The sequence below is a fragment of the Choloepus didactylus genome, chromosome 14, assembly GCF_015220235.1.
Source record: "Choloepus didactylus isolate mChoDid1 chromosome 14, mChoDid1.pri, whole genome shotgun sequence".
NCBI lineage: Eukaryota > Metazoa > Chordata > Mammalia > Pilosa > Megalonychidae > Choloepus > Choloepus didactylus.
This window is the reverse complement of record NC_051320.1, coordinates 11,701,529-11,718,822: the sequence shown is the minus strand read 5'-3', so window position 1 is coordinate 11,718,822 and position 17,294 is coordinate 11,701,529. Positions and strand designations below refer to the sequence as shown.

General features: G+C 38.8%; 1 protein-coding gene across 1 annotated transcript in view; it reads right to left on the bottom strand.

The window, feature by feature from the left end:
* Window positions 1–17,294, bottom strand: part of RP1 (RP1 axonemal microtubule associated) — a 351,706-nt gene that overhangs the window by 186,109 nt on the left and 148,303 nt on the right. The window contains exon 17 of the mRNA XM_037803054.1: window positions 894–1,071. Within this exon, the coding sequence (XP_037658982.1) occupies window positions 894–1,071 (178 nt within the window). The remainder of the gene's footprint in view (window positions 1–893; window positions 1,072–17,294) is intronic.

The window sequence follows — 17,294 nt, the reverse complement described above, 5'->3', positions numbered from 1 at the left end:
TCTCTCTCTGAGAGTAACAAAGTCTCTTTTCTCACACACTGTGGCCTCAGTTTCCCTGTTGCACCTGACCGCCACCCAGACCCAAGTTAGAAACCCAACTTAACTAATTTGAAACACATATACACATATAAAGTATAAGTGGACTTTTGATATAAAGAGACCAGTTAATTGACATTCAGGCAACTAAAAAAAATCATCTAAATTTAGAGAAAGCCAAAATCTATGGAACTATATCAGAAAACCATATGAGGCAGAAACTAGAAGGCAAACTAATCTTTGAGATAATTTAACACAATTAACCTCTAGGTTCAAGCAAATACATTTTAAGCATGAATTGTTAAAATAAAGTCCTCAGAATTTCAATTTGCTGGAAAACCTGAACTTAGATAGGAGAGACACCAGTCTCAAAATATTCACATTTCTATCCCTTAAGACTTTTTTCCCCCAAATCTTATTTTTAACCCAAATCTCATCTGTGTTGATCTTTTTTCCATTTCTTTTTATACTGTGAACATTAAAAATTAATAGCAATGAAGCTAAAGACATTTTTAACAGCCCATCCTTCATAAATATATATGAAGATATACCTAAAAAAAGATTCAAATACACATACACACACATTAATACATACACACACACACACACACACACACACACACACACAATTTAAACAGCTAAAGAGGGTAGATTAGCAAAAACTCTATACCTAACATTAATTGTCTTAGCATTTGAGGAAAGTGGTCATCATTATATATTTTTCACAGCTTCTAGAACAACAACATAAAAGCCTAAATTACCTACCTAATTTGATTGATAAAAACTGAGGTCAAATTATAAGACACTGTACCCAAACCACCACAAAGGAAACCAGAATCAAAGTATGTTAAACGTACCTTGGATGACTTGTGGATAGAAGAAAACACTGCCATCCTTGGTATAAACAACTGGCTTCACCTGTCCATCTGACTGAAGTCCAATAAACAGCCCTGGGCTCTTCACAGATTCCAGGCTTATGGATGCATTTTCCAAGTTCTTCTTAATTTTAAAATGACAGTCAGCATCTCCTTCACCCTACAATCGATACAACATGATTTCATAAATTATAGTAAAAAACTGAAGGACAGTGTTTAAAACCACTCATGTCTCAAGGATATAATTGTGCTTCATTTTCAAGTCCTCCTAATAAATCTAGAACCTTTTGTGTAAACTGAACTGTTGAATTCATCCTCTTCCATAAGTTCTGGAAACAGAGGCCAAGTACTTGGCGAGGCAAGTGTGCACCTTGGACAAAGCTCTGCATCATAGAGGAGCTTCAGCTCAGCAGAATGAGTTGTATGCTGTTTTATTTCAGGGTTGCCTACCTCATTACGTTAACAGAGAAAGTTAAAATGTGAAATTTTCCTATTGGAAAATACTCTAAAACAATGAAAATAAGAGAACAAATCTTGCTATAAGCTCATTAAGACAACCCAGCAAAGAGAACACACACATATATTACTCAAAGACTGTATAGTAAAATAATGTAGTAAAAACTTAACCATGCCCAAAGAGATGTCTGGCCTTTGCCCCCAGCTTCCAGAAGCTAACCTCTAAGCCCTTGGAATGCCATGCCTGATAGAACATCTTTATTTAGCAGAGGGTCTGGCCATAACAGAAGTCTAACAATGTGATTAACAGTGGGGGCTTTGGGTCATGCAGCAGCAGCCTGAGCTCCAGAGGGACTAGAGAGTAAGATCAGCCACATAGGCAGGTGACTACGGGGCCACAATAAAGATTCTGGTCCCCAAGGCTTGGATGAGCCTCCCTAGTTGGCAATACTCCATGCGTATCATCACACATCATTGCTGGAAGGAGTTGACACCACCCATGAGCTCGCAGGGAGAGAACAGCAGGCAGCTCTATGTTTGGACCCCTCCTGGACACTGCCCCATGCACCTCTTCCCCTGAGTGATATTAATCTGTATAATAAACCATAATAAACTGCAGCTGTGAGTATAGCAGCTTTCAGTGTTTCCACGAGTCCTTCTAGAGGATTATTAAAACTGAGGAAAGTTTTGGGAACCCTCAACCTAGTGATTGGTGTCAGAAGTGAAGAGGGTCCTGTGGGTTCTTATCCCTCTAACTTCATAAAACTTTCAAGAATAAAGCACTTAGGAGTAATTCAGAGTCCCCCCAGGCCAGGATAATCACCTCTCCTCTTTTTAAAGCATTCATAAAATAATATGAGAAAATATTTTACCTTTTATTGCTTTAAACAGTTTTCTTATAAGATTTCAGGGTGCTAGAATAATATAGTTTATGAGAAACAATTAAAATTTTTAATAGCAACTATTATTTTAATTATAATAGGAAATAATATTCTTGGTTATCTCCCCCCTCACATGTGATCTTCTTATGAGAAAGAACTAAGCCTCCCTCTCTCTCATTTTATAAACATGAATTAAGCAACTTCTATCTTCCGTTCTTGTTATAGATATAATAAGATTGTGACCTTGATTTCTTCATGTTCAAGTAAAGGAGACAACCACATGTACAGATCATAATAATATATGTGATCAAACAGGATAAGGCTAGACCCCTGGGTTTTCGGGACTACAGAAAAAAAAGGCACCAAACTCAGAAGAATCTGGAAGGAGTTCTTGGAGAGGGTCTATAACATGTCTTACGGTTTTGTTTTGTTTTTTTTTAATGTAATCTAGTGACATATACACAACCTAAAATTTGCCCCTTTAACTACATTCAAATATATAACCTAGTGGTGATAATTACAATCAAAATGTTGCGCTACCATCACCACCATCCATTAGCAATACTTTTCCAAAACCCCAAATAGAAACTCTGTACCAGTTGACCATTAACTTGCCATTTCCTGTCCCTTACCTGCCCTGCTTGTATTCTGGGTTTTGTGACTCTATGAATTTGCTTATTTCAATTAATTCATGTCAGTGAGACCACACAATATTTGTCCTTTTGTGTCTGGCTTATTTCACAACAAGATGTCTTCAAGGATCATCCATATTGTTGCATTTATTAGAACTTTATTATTTTTTATGGCTGAATTCCATTGTATGTATACAGCACATTTTGTTTATCCACTCATCTGCTGATGGACTCTTGGGTTGCTTCCATCTTTTAGGAATTGTGAATTATGTCACTATGAACATTGGTGTGCAAATATCTGTCCTAGACCCTCTTTCAATTCTTTCAGGATGTACCTAGAAGTAGGATGGCCAAGTGTTGGAGATTGAATCATGTCCCCTACAAAACGCAAGTTTGTGTTCCATCCACTGATCTTGTGGGTGTGGATTCATTGTAAATATGATATCTTGAAAGTCTTACTTCAGTTAACGTGTGATCTAACTATATCAGGTTGGGGTTAATCTGGATTACTGGATTCCTGTATAAGGAGAATGAAATTCAGACAAAGAAAGAGAGAGAAGCCACAGGGAGCAGTGGAAGCCAAAGAAACTGTAAGAAAAGGGAGAACACATTACCATGTGCATTGCCATGTGACGGAAAAGCCAAAGAACCCCAAAGATTGCTGACCCATCCAAAGATACAGACCCAAGGAGGAAGCAAGTCTTCTACCCTCTGAAACTGTGAGCCAATAAATTCCTATTGTAAAGCCAAACCATTATTTTATCAAACTAAAATACCAGGTCATACGGTGATTCTATAAATAACTTTCTGAAGAACTGCCAAACTGTTTTCTACAGTAGCTGCACAATTGTACATTCCCAACAACAATGAAGGTATGGTCCTATTTCTCCACATCCTCTCTAACACTTTTATCTTCTGCATTTGTTTTTTAATAGTAGCCATTCCAGTGGGTGTGAAATGGTATCTCAATGTGGTTTTGATTTGCCTTTCTCCAATGGCTACTCTTTTAGTTTGCTAGGGTGCTAAAAGCAGATACTATAAATAGGTTGGCTTTTAATGGCGGGAATTTATTAGCTTACAAGCTTACAGTTTTGAGGCCATGAGAATGTCCAAATCAAGGCATCACCAAGGCAAAGCTTTCTTGCAAAAGACTGGCTGCGGGTGATCCTTAAGTCCTCTGCCACATGACAAGGCACATGGCGGAGTCTGCTGGTCTCTCGCTTCTGTCCCGGGTTTCACTGCTTTCAACTTCTTGCTTCTGTCTCTGCATTCATCCCATTTATAAAGGCCAGCATATTTTCATATGCTTATTGTTAATTTGTATCTTTACTTTAGAGAGTTGTCTGTTCAAGTCTTTTGCCCATTTTCACATTGTCATTTGCTTTTTTGTTGTTGTTGTTATAGTTGAGTTGAGCAGTTCTTTATATATTCTGAGTATTAAACAATAATCAGGAGGTGGGGCAAGATGGAATTTAGTTAGTCTTCTAGAGCAATAAGTAAATAGGCAGGAACAACTAGTAAATAGTCTGGAACAACTGTTTGGGGGACATCCATGACCAGACACACATTGTACACCACTCTGGAATGGGTGAAAGGGCCAAGGCCACAGTGTAGAACTGTAAGTAAAGATCCCTAAACACAGAGCTGGTGCCCGTCCCCCACTGGCATGGTACACTAAGTTGGAACACTTCCCTATGGGAAAAAGAAGCAGGTTACCTGTAGAAAGGGAAAGTGACTCAACCAAGCTCCAATTGTGGTTTTAATTAACAAATTTGGACTACTGAATACAAGCTACGAGCACAGATAAACCAGGAAAGGTCTTTCCCAACAGGGAGGCAGGGCTGACAGAAAAAAAAAAAGATAATAAATTAATTAATACAGAGGTGTTTGTAGTTGGCTAAACTCAGAATACTGCAAAAGGAATCTGTGCCAAGAGAAGGGACACAAAGAACCAGGGTCCAACTCTGGCTCTTGACTGGCAAAACTGGGGGGCTAGGGACTGGCTCTGAAAAGAGAATTTCTTTCTTTTTTCCTTTTTTCTTCTCTCATTCTATGTAACTCATTAGAGTAAGCTTCAGGCATTTTCCATTGTCAGCGTTGACCCAGGTAAGGGTGGAGATGAGATAGTCAGAGAGACAAAGGAAGAAGTCAAGTGAAGGAGATAATTCCCTAAAGGGTGTATCTTCCCTAAGAAAGGCGGGGGGGTGGGTGCAGCACAAGTGGCAGCCCTCCCTCAGAGAAATCAGATCCCAGGGCCTAAAGGTGGGGGAAAACAGAAACAGCTTAAGCTTGGCTTCTGACACTAAACCCCCGGCAGGGACAGGGTCTGCTGAAAATTAAAGGCACTGCACCTCTTTACACCAGTAGGGAGCTGCAGGCTGACAAGCGCCACCTGCTGGACAGGATAGGAAAGTACAGAGTCTAGAGGTCTCACAGGAAGGTTTGACAATCTGCTGGGTCTCATCCTCAAGGAAACCTGATACTGATTACACCCTCCTCCTGAGACCTGGGACTGTCTGATCTGGGAATACCTGACTGGGGTAATGTTCTAGTTTGCTAATGCTGCCAGAATGCAGAACACCAGAAATGGATTGGCTTTTATAAAAGGGGGGTTATTTGGTTACACAGTTACAGTCTTAAGGCCATAAAGTGTCCGAGGTAATGCATCAACAACTGGGTACCTTCAATGGAAGATGGCCAATGGTGTCCAGAAAACCTCTGTTAGCTGGGAAGGCACATGGCCGGTGTCTGCTCCAAGTTCTGGTTTCAAAATGGCTTTCTCCCAGGATGTTCCTCTCTAGGCTTCAGCTCCTCAAAAATATCACTCTCAGTTGCTCTTGGGGTATTTGTCCTCTCTTAGCTTCTCCAGAACAAGAGTCTGCTTTCAATGGCCATCTTCAAACTGTCTCTCATCTGCAGCTCCTGTGCTTTCTTCAAAGTGTCCCTCTTAGCTGTAGCTCCTCTTCAAAATGTCACCCACAGCTGCAATGAGTTCCTTCTGTTTGATCTTATATAGTGCTCCAGTAATTTAATTCAGACCCACCCTGAATGGGCGGGCCAACACCTCCATGGAAATAATCCAATCAGAGTCATCACCCACAGTTGGTTGGGGCACATCTCCATGGAAACATTCAAAGAATTACAATCTAATTAACACTGATAGGTCTGCCCACACAAGATTACATCAAAGAATATGGCCTTTTCTGGGGGACATAATACATTCAAACCGGCACAGGTAGTCAAGGAAACTAGATGCCTAGGCAACAAAAACCTACAAGTCACACTAGGAATAACAAAGATATAGGTCAGTCAAAGGAACAAACTTACATTTCAAATGAGATACAAGAGTTGAAACAAATAATTAAAGACGTTCAAAAAAATATGGTAAACCAATTCAAAAATCAAATCAATAAGTTGAGGGAAGATATGGCAAAAGAGATAGAGGATATAAGGAAGACACTGGGTGAACATAAGGAAGAACTCAAAAGTTTGAAAGAACAATTGGCAGAACTTACAGAAATGAAAGGCATGATAAAAGAGAAGAAAACACAATGGCAACATACAACAGCAGATTTGAAGAAGCAGAAGAGAAAATTCAGGAACTAGAGGACAGGACATCTGAAATCCTACACACAAAAGAACAGATGGAAAAGAATGGAAAAATATGAGCAGTGTCTCAGGGAACTGAAACATTCATGAAGCACATGAATGTACATGTCATGGGTGCACCAGAAGGAGAAGATAAGGGAAAAGGGACAGAAGCAATAACAGAGGAAATAGTCAATGAAAATTTCCCATCTCTTATGAAAGACATAAAATTACAGATCCAAGATGTGCAGCATATTCCAAATGGAATAGATCCAAATATACCTACTCCAAGACACTTAATAATCAGATTATCAAACGTCAAATACAAAGTGAGAATTCTGAAAGCAGAAAGAGAAAAGCAAGCCATCACATCCAAGAGAAGCTTGATAAGACTACATGCGGATTTCTCAGTAGAAACCGTGGAGGCAAGAAGGAAGTGGGGTGATATATTTAAGATGCTGAAAGAGAAAAACCACCAACCAAGAATCCTATATCCAGCAAAATTCTCCTTCAAAAATGAGGGAGAATTTAAAATATTTTCAGACAAACAGACACTGAGAGAGTTTGTGAAAAAAGAGACCTGCTCTAAAAGAAATACTACAGGGAGCATTATGGGAAGATGGGAAAAGACAGGAGAGAGATGTTTGCAGAAGACTGTAGAAATAGAGATTTTCAGTGATGGTAAAAAGAGAGAGAGAAAAAGAATAAAAATAAAATGAGATATGACATGTAGAGTTCAATAGACAAACTGGTAGACAGTAGACATTAGGTTGAGTGAAATTAACCAGAAACAAAAGGACAAATACTGTAAGGTCTTACCAATATGAGCTAACAATAGTGAGTGAACTTTGAGCATCAAAGTTGAGAACACAGGTCAACAGGAGATAGAAAGAAGGTAGAGATCAGGCATTTAATGCTGATGAAGGACAGAATGTTCAACAGGATTGATTGTATAGATCCAGAAATGGATAGTATAATATTGTGCGATGGTAGTAGAATACTGTAAGTACTCTGAACAAAGATGTGTGTGAGTCCAGTTGAAAGAGGGAGGCTAGGGTCATGTATGACACCAGAAGAAAAGATGGAAGATAAAGACTGGGATTGTATAACTTAGCAAAACCTAGAGTGGTCAATGATGGTGATAAATGTACAAATATAAGAATATTTTTTACATGAGGGAGAACAAGTGAATGTCAGCATTGCAAAGTGTTGAAAATTGGATGGTAAGGGGGAAAAAATACAATCAGTGCAAACTAGAGTCTACAGTTAACAGTAACATTATAACATACTTCCATTAATTATAACAAAGGCAATATACCAAAGCTAAATGTCCAGGGGGATATAAGCAAGTGGTATGGGATTCTTGGTGCTGTTGTTGTTTTCTAGCCTTTTCATTGTATTTTATTTTTATTTTTTCTTCTATCCTTTATTTTTTATTCCTCATTTTTTTTCTCCTCTTTGTCTTTATTAGCAGAAGAAATAAAAACGTCCTCATATAGATTGTGGTGGTGAATGCATAACTATGTGATTTTATGAGGAATCATTGATTGTTTACTTAGGATGGATTGTATCATGTATAAAATAAACAGAGGGATACAAGTGCTGAAGAAAATGTGGAGAGAGGGATGTACCTATTCATTATTGGTGGGTGTGCTGGTTTGAAACTGTTATGGACCCCAGAAGAGCAATGATCCTTAATCCAATATTGTTGGGTGGAATCTTTTGATAGAGTGTCTCCATGGAGATGTGACTCCCCAGCTGTGGGTGAGAACTTTAATGAAGTTATTTACATGAAGATGTGACCCCACCATTCCAGGTGGGTCTTGATTAGTTTACTGGAGTCCTTTAAGAGAGCTCATGGAAAGGAGCTCAGAGAAGCTGAAAAAAATATTTTTGGAAAGAAGCTAGGATATGTAATAGTTTGACCCCAGGAGAAGCCAAGAGCTGACACAGTCTGAGACACTTGGAGATGCAGACAGGGAAATGCTCAAGATGCTGAGATGAAGCCCAGAGTGTGCCCCAGAGAAGCTAACAGAGGACCCCCCAGATGCTTAGGAAGAAATGCATTGGAAGAACAAGCAAGGATGCACAGAGGCTGAGACAGAAGCTAAAAGAGACAGTAGTCCAGAGACATTTTGGAGAGAGACAGAAGCCCAGAGACATTTTGGAGAAAGCCACTTTGAAACCAGAACTAGGAGCAAAGGACCAGCAGATGCCAGCCACATGCCTTCCCAGCTGACAGAGATGTTCTGGATGTCATTGGCCTTTCTTCAGTGAAGGTATCCTCTTGTTGATGCCTTAGTTTGGACACTTTTATGGCCTTAGAACTGTAAATTTGTAACCTAATAAATCCCCTTTTTAAAAGCCAATCAATTTCTGGTATTTTTGCATAACAGCAGCTTTAGCAAACTAGAACAGTGGGGAAGTAGAATAGTGTAGCCCATCTGGAGGACAGTGTGGTGGCTTCATAGAAAGCTAACTATGGGATTGCTATATCATCCTGCAACCTTATTATTGGGTATATACTTGAAGGAACTGAAAGCAGGGACAAGAATGGACATTTGTACACTGGTGTTTATGGTGGCAGTATTTATGATTTTCAATGGATGGAGGTGGCCTAAGGGTACACTGCCTGATTAACAGAATGGTGAACTGTGGTGTATATATACAACGGAATACTGAGCAGTGGCAAGAAGGAATGAAGTTGTGAGGTGTGCAACTAGGTGAATGGGCCTTGATGACAATATGTTGAGTGAAATAAGCCATAAATGAAAAGACAAACATTATAATGCCCCACTAATATGCACTAACTATAATGTGCAAACTCTGAGAATTGAATCTGAGAGCATAGGTTATTAGGGGAATGCTTATTGTAAAGGTTCCTAGATTGTAAGTTCCTACTGCATTTACATATTTCATGAGTTGTAATGGTTGTTTCTAAATTCTGAGATGCTGAGCTGCTTGTGTACAACCTCATCACTACCTGGAACATCAGGTATATGTGTGACACCTGAGACTCAGAGCCAGCGTTCAGCAGCTGTGGATGTCAGCAGTACCCCATACAGCAAAAGCTAAAGAAGCCTAAAAAGAGTTCAGACTTCTCTTAGAGGTATGAACAAAATGACTTGGTTAGAGGTAAGGTATATAAGACTAACAGGTAAAGGATGATACTGACTGTGTTTTAAAACTTCAGCTTTTGTATGAGACCAAAGGAAGAGATGTTTATTTGGTGCAAAATCTATATTTTCTGTAGCACACTACATAATTTAACTTGTTTGGTCAGTTTAACCACAAAATCTGTATTTTTTGTAGCATACTATATAATTTAACTTGTATGGTCAGTTTGACCAAACACCATAATTACATGGAATCTTGAATAGGGAGTGAGATCTCATTAGTTTGTACAGGTTAGTGTGAAGCCCCAGTACATCCCAGAGTAATTTGGGCAGAGAATAAAAAGTATTTGCAAAGCTCCCTTGGGAGACTGGGGGAAATTGTGGAAATATTAAACTTCCCTACCTGGGGAATCACTGATATTCTCACAAGCATTGAGTACTACCAATTTAGTAGGCTGAGCCCTCAACCTTGGGGCTTGCCCTTATGAAGGTTGTTACTGCAAAGGAGAGGTTTAAACTCATAATTGTGTCTAAGAGTCACCCCCAGAGAACCTCTTTTTTTGCTCAGATGTGAACTTTCTCTAAGGCAACTCGGCAGGTAAACTCACTACTCTCCCCCCAATGTGGGACAAGACTCCTAGGGGTGTAAATCTCACTGGAAACATGGGACATGATTCCCAGGGATGAACCTGTACCCAGAATCAAGCAATTGAGAAAGACTTCTGGACCAAATGGGGGAAGAGAAATTAAACAAAATAAAATTTCAGTGGCTGAGAGATTTCATGTGGAGTTGAGAGGTCATTCTGAAGGTTATTCCTATGCATTATATAGATAGCTCTTTTTAGTTTTTAGTGTATTGGAATAGCTAGAAGGAAATACCTGAAACTGTTGAACTACAATCCAATATCCTTGATTCTTGAGAACAATTGTGCAACTATATAGCTTATATAATGTGACTGTGTGATTGTGAAAACTTTGTGGCTAACACTCCCTTTATTCAGTATATGGACAGTTGAGTAGAAAAATGGGGACAAAAAGTAAAGAATAATGGGGGAGGTGGGTTATTGGATGTTTTTGGTTTTCTTTATTTGTATTTCTATTTTAATTTTTTTGGAGTAATGAAAATGTTTAAAAATTGATTGTGGTGATAAATGCACAACTATGTGATAATACTGTGAACTGACTGTAAACTTTGGATGAGTGTATGTATGTGAATATATCTCAATAAAATTATATTTTAAAAATCTAATCAGACATGTGGTTTCCAAATATTTTCTCCCATTCTGTAGGTTGTCTTTCTACACTTATGATGAAGTCCTTTGATGCACAAAAATTTTTAATATTGACGAAGTCACATTCATCTCTTTTTTCTTTTGTTATCTTGCTTTTGTGTGAAATCTAACCAATACCTAACACAAGGTCTGAAGAAGTTTCCCTATGTTTTCTTCCAGGATGTTTTTTTTCTTTTATTTGGGGGGGGAGGGGGGTCTTACATGCAGGTCTTTGATCCATTTTGTGTTAATTTTTGTATGTGGTGTGAGGTAGGGGTCTACCCTCATTCTTTTACATGTTTATCCAGTTTTCTAAGTATCATATGCTGAAGAGACAATATTTTCCCCATTGAGAGGACTTGGCACCATTGTTAAAAATCAATTGGCCATAGAGGTAAAGGTTTATTTCTGAAGCCCAATTCAATTCCATTAGTCTTTATGTCTGTCTTTATGCCTGTACCATTCTGTTTTGATTTCTGAAGCTTGGCAACAAGTTTTAAAATTGGAAATTGTGAGTCCTCCAACTTTATTCTACTTTTGCAAGGTGGTTTTGGCTATTTGGAGCCCCTTACATTTCCATATAAATTTGATGATTGATTTTTTTCATTTCTACAAAGATGGCTATTGGAATTTTGATTGGAATTGTCATGAACCTGTAAATCACTTGGGGTAGAATTGACATCTTAATAATGGTTAGTTTGCCAATTCATGGACATGGAATATATTTCTGTTTATTTAGATCTTCTTTGATTTCTTTTAGTAATGCTCTGTGGTTTTCCATGTTTAAGTCCTTTATATCCTTAAACTTATTCCTGGATATTACAATCATTTTATTGCCATTGTAAATGGAATTTTTTTCTTGGTTTCCTCTTCATATTTTTCATTACTAATGTATAGAAACACCACTGATTTTTGTATGCTCATCTTGTACTCCTCCACATTCCTGAATTTAATAGATCTAGTACCTGTGTCATGGATTTTTCTGGATTTCTTATATATAAGATAGTGTCATCTGCAAATAGGAAATGTTTTACTTCTTTTTTCAAATTTGGATGCATTTAATTTATTTTTCCTGCCTATTTGCTCTGGCTACAACTCCCAGTACAATGTTGAATAATAGTGGTGACAGTGAGCATCCTTGTCTCAATCCTGATATTGGCGGGAAAGAGGTGGGTTTTTCATATATGCCCTTTTATCATGTTAAGGAAGTTTGTTTCCCCTCATTTTTGAAAGGCAGTCTCACCAGATATAAAATCCTTGGTTGGAAATTGTTTTCTTTTGACACTTTAAATATTTCCTCCCACTACCCTCTTGCCTCAATGGTTTCTGAAGAGAAATAGGTGCTTAATCTTCTGGGAACTCCCATGTACAAAACCTGTTGCTTTTCTCTTGAGGCTTTTGGAACTCTCTTCTCCTTGGCATTCAACAGTTTGACTTCTATGTGCCTGGCCATGGTTCTCTTCAAGTTTATCCTGTTTGGGGTTCACTGGGATTGCTGAATGTGTATATTCATGTCTTTCATTAAATTTGGGAAGCTTTCTACCATATTTCTTTGAATACTCCTTCAGTCCATTTCTCTCTTTCTTCTCCTTCTGGGACTCCCATAATGCTTATATTGTTACAATTAATGGTTTCCCACAGGTTTTTAGGCCCTTGTTCACATTTTTTTTTTTCATTCTTTTTTCTTTCTGCTCCTCAGCCTGTCACTTCAATTGTCTTGTTTTTGAGTTCACTGTTTCTTTCTTCTGCCAGCTCCAATCTGCTATTGAAACCCTCTAGGGAAATTTTCATGGTCTTCAATTCCAGCATTTCTGTTTGGATCTTTTCTTTTTTTTTCTTTATAAGAAAAGTTGTAGGTTTATAGAGCAATCATGCATAAAATACAGTATTTCCATATACCACCCTGGTATTAACACCTGGCATTGATGTGGAACACTGGTTACAATTGATGATAGCACATTTTTATAATTGTACTATTAACTATAATCCATGGTTTAATTTAGGGTTCACTATTTGTGTGGTGTAGTTCTATGGATATTTTTTATTTTTATTCTATTACTATATATACAATCTAACATTTCTCCTTTTAATCACATTCAGATACATATTTCAGTAGTGTTAATTGCATTCACAATGTTGTGCTACCATCACCACCGTCTATTACCAAAACATTCCCATTGTTTCAAATAGGAACTCTATACTTTTTAAATTATATCTCTTTATTGATATTCTCATATTGTTCATTTTTTGTTTCCTGAAATCCTTTAGTTCTTTCACTGTATTTTCCTTTATCTCCTTGAGCATATTGAAGATCATTTTTTAAAGTCTTTGTCCAGTATATCCAAAGTCCAGTCTTCTTCATTGGTGGTTTCTGATTTTTAATCTTGTTTCTTTGTATGGGCCATCTTTTCCTGTTTCTTTGTTCTGTAGTGTTTTGTTGTACAATGTACATTTTAATATCTTATGTGCTAATTCTAGGAATTAGTCCCTGAGCTGTCTGTTTCTTAAGTTTGTAACCAGATAGTGATAGAAATGTCCTTGATTACCAGGAACAAACAAAAACAAACAGACAATGGAAAAAAATAAACCTACCACCTTTCACTATGTTCAAAATTTAGCTTTGACTTGGCTGGTGCTTTCCTTCAGAGTTTAGCCTTCTTATCAAGAAGATCAGCCCAAGGTGAAAGTGAAGTTCAGTGTACTCTGTATTTTCAGGGGCTGCAATTTGTCCTGGTCTCATGCTCACTAATGGCCTTAGGAATTTCCATTTAAGAGGAATCCAAATATCCCTTCTACTCACTGTGAAATAGACTTTCTTTCCCTCCTCGGTGCTTGTTTTATGTCTGAAAGCCAATTCCTTTGCCACGGACTGCTTTGACTTAATTGCTTCTTACTCTACTTTAGCTGACCACAAGCTGCTTCTTCCTACAGGGCAAGTTCTGGGAGGGTGAACCTGAGAAGTTTCTTGGTTCAGTTTTTTAGGCTGCTATCTGATAGTCCGGCACTAAGAAACAGGCACCCCACTAGGTGCATGGTGGTAACTCTGCTCCCTCTGGAACTGGGCCAAGGACCCACGATGGGAGCACAGCTAGTCCACATTGCACCACGGAGGGGTGGGAGAGGGGTCTGCAAGGCACCACGAGCTTCTTCTTCCAATTTTTTAAAGCTGCATTTTCTTTATTCAGCATTTTCCCATTACTACCACCCTTTGTTTTCCAAGGTGTAGAGGAAGATGGGCTTTGATAGTTTTTGCTAGTTGTTCAAGGATTCTGGGGGGTGGGGGGTGGGGATGGCACCTTGGGGCATCTTACACCACCACATTGTTCTACCAGGAGTCTTCCACTGAAGTATTTTTAGGCAGAGGATTGATATGGCCAGATCTCAAATTGCTTTCAGGATTTTCCTGAATGTTCATCTAATACTCCTCATTATTTGTCCCTCTCCATATTATATGTATCCCTTTGAGGTGTTCTAATAACTGCCAATAGAACATCAGTTTCCCCCCTGTTCTTCATGAGTGTAATCTTAGATTGGTTTTTTTGTTTGTACTTTTTTTCTGTTCAGTAGACTTTATATTTTAGAGCAGTTATAGATTTACAGAAAAACTGCCAAGGTAGTACAGAGTTCTCATATACCCACACCCAGATTCCCCTATTATTAATCTCTTACATTAGTATGATATATTTGTATAATTAATGAACCAATGTTGATACAGGATTATTTAAATTTCTTTAGTTTGTAATATTCTGTTGATGTGTGTGAGGTGTATATGTATATGTGTGTGAGATGTATACGTACATATAATGCGTGTGCTGTTTGTGTGTCTTTTGGTACACTGATAATGCTTTACCTTTTTTTATTTTTTTATAGCTCCTACATTTTTTTTCCTTTGTATTCATGCTTAGCTAGTTCCACTCATGTTGTTTTGAGGTGCATTTTTCTTCCTTAAATTAACAGTCTTACAACTGGCTCCAGTGAACTGCAGCCTGTTTGTTGCTAACTTGAGTCTCTACTACATCAAAATCTATTAAAGTGATTTACTCCTACAGCATAGGAATGTTATGGTAACAGAAATAGAAACATCTGTTATAAGATCAGCATTGCTTGATTTAAATATAAGTGTATTTGCCTGTGAGAAATGTTTTCAAATGTACAGTGGCAGTCACGTTGGAAACAATGCTTCTTTCAATTAATTTTCTTAGCATAAGCATTTGTTGAGTAGCTACCAGGCACTGTCAGGCTTTTTAAGGTATAGCAATATGAGCAAGCATTACCTTTGAATGCCTTACATCCCCTCTGAGATCGTAAGCATGCCTCTAAACCTATGCAAACCAGGGTAATTAAGAAGATTGCTATATTCTGTTTGCAAGAGTAATGTCACTCCAGCCTCATGATTTCTGGTCAGAAACAGTGAATATGAAAAACACTATGCTTTGCTGTTAGGCATCAATATTATTTCATAAAGGCAAAGAAGTATATGCATTTTGACTGAAAATACTCACTACCATAATTTTAAAGACGGATAATCAAATCCATGATTCATAGCACAAGTTATAATATAAACACAGCAACTGAAGTAGCAGAAGTCAAACAAATGACCAGGGGTTGTGGAGGCTCTCCTGTACAAAAGTACCAAGGTAAAGGTTAAAAAACAATATTGATATGTTCAGAAAATGATCGATGATAGATAGATAGATAGATAGATAGATAGATAGATAGGGTGAGCAAATGTGGCAAAATGTTAAAATTGGGGGCTCTGGGTATCTAGGTGGGGTGGGGAGATGGGTATGTTCAAGTTCTCTGTATGAGGTTTGTGTTATTTTTGCAATTGTCCCGTAAGTTTGAAATTATTTCCAAATAAAAAGTTTTTAAACAATCAATGTAGTTAAATGGCAGACCCCATCAGCCCTGGGTTGGTTACATGGAGCTGGTATGCACAAGAAAACTGGTGAAGCAGGGCTCAGAGGGGATGCCTCGGCTGACCGTCCTGTCCCAAGACAGCACGTGCAAGGTGGGCAGCCAGGGGCCCATCTCACTGCAAAGGAAAGCCTGGGATGACTGATCTGGGTGAGCCTGATGGTTAATAGCTTTACATTTAGGATAAAACATTTAGACCCTGACCAATGTTTAATACCTACACAAAGGGGTCATTAGGTTATTTCCAGGGGTGGGTTCTGGGTAGATACGCTGCTGCTGTTTGCAGGCTAGTTGTTTTGCTGTGCAATTGTAGGGATTAAGGATTGCCACTGCAAATACGAATGAGCTCAGCCAGCCTTTGCCGCACCAAGGACACTCAAAAATATTAGTGAGCTCCCTCTCTTGGCTTTCCCTACTTATCCTTTCGCAGTATCAGGAGATTCAGCTTTGGCTGGAATTGGGGCACACATTCCTACAATTTATAGAGCCTTCAGGAGAACTGTGGCTTCATAGATGGGTTCTTTAAAATTTCAAATCTTCTAGCAATAACACTCCAATGCAATGATTTTTCCGAGAACAGGTTTGGAAATTTTAAGACAAGCACCAGGAAGCTAGAGGCCTCTGCCTGAAGTGTGAACCTTGACCTGGGGAAGTGAATGGGAAAAATTAACTGATGATGAGATAAGGATGTCATAGGCCAAGAAGACCTCCAAAATATTACCTTGAGATGAGATTTTTACTGATGTTAAAAAAATCAGTAAAAAGGTTTCCTCTGCAGCCCTCAGAGATGACCTCCACCTTATCCTGGCAGATTCCTAGGCAGAGCTGATGTTTTACCTGGTACACACAGGTAGAACCACACCCATTTTAAAATACTGAAATACTTCCATATAAGCTGGTAAACACTTGCAGCCTGCATCCCAAAGCACCTTTCAGGGTCTGTGGCTGCCCAGCGTGGGAGAGCCCCTGGAGTCACTGGGGGACAGAGGGTGCTATATCCAAGCAGGAGAAAGGATGCCCAGCCACATGGCCAGGAAATGCCTCACCCATTCCTAGAACCCCACAGCTCCCTGCTCCTTGCTCTCCCCCAAAGTTGCCCTCATGTGGAGTTGCGGTGGACTGACCTGATTTTTAAGATGCAGTATTTTGAAAATCAGCCCGGCTCATATGGACCTATGATTTCTGGTTTTCCCTTATTAGAAGACCCCTTCACCATCTCCTTTCTGTTCAGCACTGTTGCCTCCATGAGTCACCCTGGGTGGCCTCAGAGGAGTGACTGTCACCCAAGACACACCGTAAGCAACCAAGATGTAGCATGCACAACTCCAAAGGCCTGGGAAATCTCTCAGCACTATGCCCTGAGATGGCCTTGAGATGGCCTGAATTCCTTGCTTTAATATTCTGAATATCATAATCTGTGTAATTAAACCATTCGTGCTCCTTTGCCTTTCTCAATAGATCTTGTTGGGCACTCCATTTTGTTTATCTCTGTTCAAAAGCAAACAGAACAGATGCCACCCCT